The sequence below is a fragment of the Python bivittatus genome, unplaced genomic scaffold (assembly GCF_059951505.1).
Source record: "Python bivittatus isolate LINGU-HERP-01145 unplaced genomic scaffold, Pbiv_v1 ctg000160_np1212, whole genome shotgun sequence".
NCBI classification, from domain to species: Eukaryota; Metazoa; Chordata; class Lepidosauria; order Squamata; family Pythonidae; genus Python; species Python bivittatus.
Genome location: NW_028277076.1, coordinates 9668048 through 9675729, shown reverse-complemented (window position 1 = coordinate 9675729; position 7682 = coordinate 9668048). Strand labels below are relative to the sequence as shown.

At 44.2% G+C, this 7682-nt stretch overlaps 1 protein-coding gene across 1 annotated transcript; it reads left to right on the top strand.

Moving 5' to 3' along the window:
• The first annotated feature begins 5 nt into the window (after positions 1-5).
• Positions 6-4235, top strand: LOC103057617 (uncharacterized). Its single transcript, XM_088147189.1, has 2 exons — positions 6-189; positions 466-4235. The coding sequence occupies exon 2, from the start codon at positions 586-588 to the stop codon at positions 2527-2529; it is 1944 nt and encodes a 647-aa protein (XP_088003315.1). The 5' UTR covers positions 6-189; positions 466-585; the 3' UTR covers positions 2530-4235.
• Positions 4236-7682: the final 3447 nt, after the last annotated feature.

Genomic DNA, 7682 nt, shown 5'->3' with positions numbered 1-7682 from the left:
TGAGGGAGGCGGGCGCGGATTGGCTGCTCGGCGGCCGGCGGCGGCGATTGGCGGGAGAGCTCCCGCGGGCGGTGCCGGGGGAAGAGGAGGGGCTTCCTCGGAAAAGGCGCACTGGGATGTCCCGCCCCCCTTCCGGAATCCGTCCGGCGGCAGGGCTGGGTGTTTTGGCGCGGAGGTGCCCGGATGTAGGTAGGCGCCGGGGATGCTGGGAGAAGGGAGGCCGAGAGAGCCCGGGGAGCCCAAGGCTTCGTCCGTACCCCCGCGCTGGGGTGGAGGGGAGGCTGGGAACGCCGCTTAGAACGACGGTTAGGGCTTCCAAGGATGAAACGGGATTCAAAGATCATTAAAAACAGTCCAAGGGCTTCAGTGCTAAATACCATAATACATACATATGGAGTATCTTAGAACATAAATTCTGTGTATCTAAAATGTTGTGTCGCTCCCTTGCTCTTTTTTGCCCCTCAGGAGGACGGACGAGTCTGGAGGAGGAAGGAAGAGAAGCCGAGAGGAGCAGAGGGAGCCCTGCCTGGTGCAGGGCGCATCTCCCCCAGGAGACGGCGAGGAAAGGCGCGGGGCTGCGGAAAGATGATCCGGAGCCAAGAGGGACCCCGTGAGAGGAGAGTGCCTGGAAAGAGAGGCGGGAAGGAGGAAAAAGTCAAAATACCCGGAAAAGCCATGACGTGCCTGGAGTGTGGAGAATCCTTCAGAACACACAGAAGTCTCCAACGTCATCAAAGAATCCACTCAGGAGAGAAACCCTATAAATGCCTGGAGTGTGGAAAAGGTTTCAGTCAGTTAGGACATCTTGGCCAACATCAACGAATTCACACAGGAGAAAAACCGTATAAATGCCTGGAGTGTGGAAAATCCTTCATAACAAATGGACATCTCAAAAACCATCTAGGAGTTCACACTGGAGAAAAACCATATAGATGCACAGAGTGTGAAAAAAGTTTCAGTCATAGGGGAAGCCTTTATACACATCAAAGAATCCATTCAGGAGAGAAACCATGTAAATGCCTGGAGTGTGGGAAGAGCTTCATTAGAAATGACCATCTCAAAAGCCATGAAAGAATGCATTCAGGAGAGAAACCCTATAAATGCCTGGAGTGTGGAAAGAGCTTCGGTGAGAGGGGAAACCTTTATACGCATCAAAGAATCCATTCAGGAGAAAAACCTTATAAATGCCTGGAGTGTGGAAAGAGTTTCAGTCAGAGAGGGCACCTCAGGGTACATCAGAGATTTCACATGGGAGAGAAACCATATAAATGTATGGAGTGTGGAAAGAATTTCAGTCAGAGAGGACATCTCAGTCAACATCAAAGAATTCACACGGGAGAAAAACCATATAAATGCCTGGAGTGTGGAAAAAGCTTCAGTCTGAGGGGAAGCCTTTATACACATCAAAGAATCCATTCAGGAGAGAAACCTTACAAATGTCAGGAGTGTGGAAAGAGTTTCAATGAGAGGGGAAGCCTTTACACGCATGAAAGAATTCATTCAGGGGAGAAACCTTATAAATGCCTGGAGTGTGGAAAAAGCTTCAGTGAGAGGGCAAACCTTTATACGCATCAAAGAATCCATTCAGGAGAGAAACCATATAATTGCTTGGAGTGTGGAAAAAGTTTCACTCAGACAGGACATCTCAGGATACATCAAAGAATTCACACTGGAGAAAAACCATATGAATGTCTAGAGTGTGGAAGCAGGTTCCGTGAGAGGGGAAGTCTTTATAGACATCAAAGAATCCATTCAGGAGAGAAACCATATAAATGCTTGGAGTGTGGAAAGAGCTTTGCTGAGAGTGGAAACCTCCGTCTACATCAAAGAATTCACACGGGAGAAAAACCGTATAAATGCTTGGAGTGTGGAAAGAGCTTCAGTCACAGTGGAGGACTCAGTAAACATTATAAACGTCACGCAGAGAGGAAAGTTTTTAAATGCACCAAGTGTGAAAAGTCCTTCCAAACAAATGGAAATCTCCAAAACCATCTAAGAATCCACACAAGAGAAAAACCACATAAATGCCTGGAATGTGGAAAAAGCTTCCGTCAAAGTGGATATCTCAAAGTACATCAAAGAATCCACACAGGAGAGAAACTATATAAATGCATGGAGTGTGGAAAGGACTTCTATGTCCCAGGATATCTCAGAATACATCAAAGAATCCACACAGGAGAGAAACCCTATGAATGCCTGGAGTGTGGAAAATCCTTCATGACAAATGGAAATCTCAAAAATCATCTAGGAATTCACACTGGAGAAAAACCATATAAATGCATGGTTTGTGGAAAGAGTTTCAGTCGGAGAGAACCTCTCAGGATACATCAAAGAATTCACACAGGAGAGAAACCATATAAATGTATGGCGTGTGGAAAGAATTTCAGTCAGAGAGGCCACCTCAGTCAACATCAAACAATTCACACGGGAGAAAAACCATATAAATGCCTGGAGTGTGGAAGAAGCTTCAGTCGCAGGGGAAACTTTTATACACATCAAAGAATCCATTCAGGAGAGAAAAACCTATAAGTGGCTGGAGGATGGGCAGAGCTTTACTGTGGATGTACCTCTGTCGGTATCAAAGAAACCATTCAGGAGAGAAACCATATGAATTCCTGGAATGTGGAAAAATTGTCATAGAGGAGATCTCAGTCGACATTTATATGGGAGAAAAACCATGTAAATGGATAGAGCGTGGAGAAAGTGCTTCAGTAACCAGCAGTCAGTGCAGCCGTGGATGAAATGCACAAGGGTTTCTCAAGGGCTGAGAAACTCATTGGCTATCCATGCACAGACACAAATTACAATCCAATAAGGCACAGGTGTGGATACTCACCCTTCATTGCCATCTCAACCTATGCGTGTCAACTTGAGTGTATACTATATTATCACCCCAAACATTCAAGAGTATGCAAACTTGAACCATTTTACTACTGTATTTCCTTTATTGCTATGGTTTGATTAGTGATTGTGCTATTCTGTGATGCCTAACAGTTGAATTTAAATCCCATTACAAATTTTTTAAAAAGTGTTTTTTCTGATCACTCATGTTTTCTTACAAATTAGTCCACATCTTACAAATTCTGCAAGCGATATATAAACTTATGAGCACAACTGTATTCAGTTCCACATACTGATATCATCACAAAATTATTTAATCAATCATGAGAACAGTGTGGCTGTGAGTCATAAGTCATGTAGGCCATAACCGTTGCCTCAACTTCAGTGCTGCAGGAATACATTCCTTGCCTTGGGTACGAAAGAGCTTCTCCGTGGTAATTATTTCATATAATCTATGGGTTTTCAAAATGCCAATAGCATGTAGGACCATCCCCAGATATTTGAAACTCTAAACTTGCCATTTGGATTTCCTCCATGGTCCCACCGTTTTAGACTTTTTAGCAAAAACCACAAGAGACTGTCTAAGGCCAACTAAGGTTGTGGGATGATAGCCATGCCATGGGGATATAGGAGAAGAAGTGCACCTGGGCCCACAGATCGGGGCAGGTGTAACTTGGAGACAGATGACCATGTAGGTACAATTTAAATAATGTAAGGGCCGAAATACAGCCCTGTCAGACTCCTTTCTGAACAGGTATTGGTTAGCACATTGAGTTACATCTGACTCTTGACAGAATTTTCATACAAATGCTGAATGAGAAACTAAACATCCATCTGTGCTGTATTCTGCAAGCTTCTCTACAAGATTTCCCTCAAAATGGGATCAAATGGCGATTTAAAATCTACAAACGACACAGTAATGATGTCTATGCCATTTTGATTTACAGGAAAACGTTAAGTCATAAATCAAAAGCAAAGTGTCTGCCCTATGTGTTACTGGAATTTTAGGCTTCATTATTAGCATTTTAATAAAGGTGATATTAGCATTTTAACATGGCCTCCCTGCCTCCTGTTGAAGTTTAGGAGGCCATGTTTTTCCTTTGCACCGGGGCCATTTCTTTTGATGTACAAAAACTAGCCTTTTCAGAAACTAAACAACGGGCTGCATTCTGAAGTCCATGAATGTTGCAAGTGTTAAAGAAACAAATCCTAGTGGGAAAGGAGGAGATGCAACCTATTTTAAGGATGTCTGTCTTTTCTCACCTCTAATCAATGTCTTCTATTGTTTGATTTGTTGCTTTCTAACGCATCACATATATTGAAGGTATGTATCATTTGTTTCTGTACCCTGTATAAAGAATTGACTACCCCTTAATAAAATGATTTTTTGCTTTGCCTGAAGTACTTGTGGTTCATATCGGGGGGGGGAACGAAATTGGGGGACCCCATTGTCCAGGCTGAACCGGACCTGAAGGTGAGAGTCGATTAAGAGGGAATGTTGGTAGGAAAATTTCTGCCTGATCAGTAATTGTTGAAAAAGGACACACTTGGTGAGTAAAGGCTTTTCACCATGTAAATCCTCTTGAGATTTGTCAGACCAAGGGCAACAGAAAACCTTGGGTTTGGTAGGGGGGTGGTGATGGAAAGCCTGAGGGCCCTATTGATCCCCGATGGGAAAAGGGATGCAAATTGTAGACGCAAATTTGTATGGGTTCTGACCAGAGTAAAAATAGGAATGGAATAGGAATAGGAATGTGTCTTGAAAAACTTTTAGAGAGCTGAGTGGCAGAGATCCCCTGACAAAATCAAAGTTGATTTTTTGTGTGTGAGAAAATGTGTGGCCACAGTATCAGTTAGAGGACCAAGTAAAATGGCCACTGGAAGGAAGTTTGGACTATAATAACATTTTGCAACTAATGAAAGTGAGAGCTCTGAAAACAACTGCCTGCGGGGTTTGTGAAATCTTTTTCTTGGTGTTTTGTTTTGTTTTGGGGTTTTTTTGGTGGTTGGTCCATGTTCAGCTCAACCCCTCCCTTGGAGGAGTAGTTTCTAGAGGCACCAATTTTTGAGTGAGACTATTTTGCAATTGCAATTGTGTTGATGAATGAGTTAATGGGATGGATGGATGTATGTATAAATGTTTATGTCTTGTGGAGAAAGAGGGATAATGCAAAATGTAAATTGATTGTCCATAACAGCTAAAAGGCAAAAGAAAGTTTGCCTGAGGTTAGGGGGAAAAAAAAGGAGCAAGGACCCTATAGAATGCAATGCCTAGCTGACAAACATCTCCTAAATCCTCAGCCACAGATGATCCATCACTAACAAATAGTTAGGAGGGTGAGGGAAAAGGGGAAGGGGAAGAATGAATGTATTCCTTTCTCACCTCCCCACCTCCAAAACCAATGAGACCAACAGCTGGAGACATGATGCTTTTAAGACAGGCCTCCCCTCTTCCACGGGGACAGCCCTTTGGCATTTTTGTTTAGTCTTACGAGATGAAGATCCTGAGATTTTGTTTGGAGCAAAGAGGGAGGTCAGAAAGTGTTCTGAAGGAAAGGGGAAAATCCCAACTGATGTCTATGGATGGTAACGAATACAAATGATTTAGAAAGGGAGGCTGGGTGACCACAGCTCCCTCCCCCTCCATACCCCTGGTTGGAAAGAGAGGAAGTGAATTGTTATTTTGTGAATGTGCCTGGATGCCCATTGCCGGGGAGAGATTTGTTGTGCAAAATAAGAGTAGAAACCTGAGTTCAAAGTCATTTTGATGGGGGAAAAATAGAAGTGGAGAATGCCAGCAAGCTTCTCCTTGTTTTTTTTTAAGAGATGGAATCACTCTCTGGCTAGAAGCAAAAAGGTTTGCCAACAGGAATATGGACTACCAATTTAAGGACAGTTAGTGAGGTGGTCATCTCCCCCCTCCACCTCTGGCTGGCTTGCAACTCCTCAATTAAAATTTCAGGAATTTCCACTTCCTGCTCCACCGATTTATTTTTGTCTTCGAATGGGAAAATCCTAACAACAACAGCCCTACTCTGGAAACCTGAGGGTTCGTTTGGAAGGGTGATCCAACTTGAGCATATACAAGGCACACCATTTCCCTGCTAACTTTCTTGGGACAAGCTTTAGCTCAGATTCCCGCACCCAGACGCCAGCTGCAAGATGCCTGAGCTTTATCTTTATGGGCTACCCAGGGGAAAGACTCAGACTCCTCTGAATGTCCGCCAGATTGTAGCACAGCCTTTGAGCGGTTTAAACACAAGCTCTTGCCAGCCCCCTCCCCAACTCGGAGAAGAACGTTATCTGCATGACCAAGGGGGATGCAGCAGAAACTTGTCTTCCTGTTAAAGAAGCTGAGAAATTAACTTTGGGTCAGCCTTTAAGCCACACTCAGTGGTGACAATTTTTGAACAAGACAGTCACTGGATGACACCGAGTTGGATTGCATTTTATTTTAGTGCAGCGTGATTCACAGAAGCAGCAACGCAGGCTATGTCACTCAATGGGAAAAAGTAAAAAAAAAAGTAACCCTTTGCCCCCAGGAGCCTTTGCCCAGAGAGCGGAACTTCTGGCTTCGGTCCAAGCTCTCCAGTTGGAGAGATTTTTGTATGCATGAGGCACTGTGGAACAAGCAAGGACTGTTCACAGCAATTGGAACTGAAATCAAATAAACCCCAGCCATGTTAATTTTGTTGGGAGTTGTATACTTTCTTGCACAGGTGGCTGTCGCAGCCCACAAAGCCCATCAAAAGGAACAGATCCTATTTCCCAAGGGAACTGAAGAGTGGGTGTGGCAGCAGAATGGGCCACCCTAATGGATTTTAGAGGAAAGATGCCACCTTACTGGAGCTCCCTTAACTTTAGGTTGGGGAGCATCTGGAGATGAGGATGGTTGTTGGATCATGCCCTATGGGGAGACTGTGCCCAGAACATGCCTCCCTCAAGCTATTAGTGACTTTTATCAATCCACTTCCCCTGGGCCTCAATCAACTGCTAGCTGAAGCTGAGCAAGTTGCTGTGTGTGTTTTGTGCTCAGAATAACCTTAAAATTGTTAGAAAAGCACCCCCTGGTGCCCAACCCGGAGGATCAGGACCTGGAGAGGCGGAGCAAGTGGACTTTGAGGGTCAGATAATGGCCCAGGACTTTGGTTTATATTTTTTTATTTCTATTTTTTAAGTGGACAAGAAGTTGCACGCCTTCTGGAGCTTGCTCATTGATGGGCTGAACACGCTAACCAGAACTTACAAAACACATTTGAACAAATGGCCAGATGTTTTGTTTTTAGCCCTCTTGACAAGTGAAATCAGTCCCAGGGATGAGTTAGATTTTGTTTGGTAACATTTTTAGTGACCTCATCAGTGGCGAACGGTATTTAAAAGTCTGTAACTGGAATTGAATTTGTGAAGCAGGATTTGGTTTCTCTGCTGTTTTATGTTCTCTTCACAGGTTTGTATTAACTCACCAGACCTTGCCCCCTGATACTGGTGTACAATCTCCTTTCCAGCAAGGAGATTGGGTTTCTTTTAGGATCTGGAAGGACGTGCCATTGCAGCCCAAGTGGGAAGGACCTTACCAAGTGTTGCTGACTACCCACACTTCTCTAAAACACGAAGGGATAAAGCCTTAGATTCACCATTCCAGGGTAAAGAAGACAGAGGAACCTCTCACTCCACCGGGAGAGGGTGACAACCAACCGTAGACTGCTGAACCTACAGAGGACTTAAAGTTTCTTTTTAAGAAGCAATAGATGGGAGGAGGCCCACAACCTGCTTGCCTCATCCAACAAGATCCTTTTGAGTCCACACTAAGAATACAGTTGGAGGATGTAGACAGGGACTTG

What these genes read in the sequence shown, in the direction of transcription:
- LOC103057617 (XM_088147189.1), top strand. Translation starts at nt 586, where the DNA reads ATGATCCGGAGCCAAGAGGGACCCCGTGAGAGGAGAGTGCCTGGAAAG.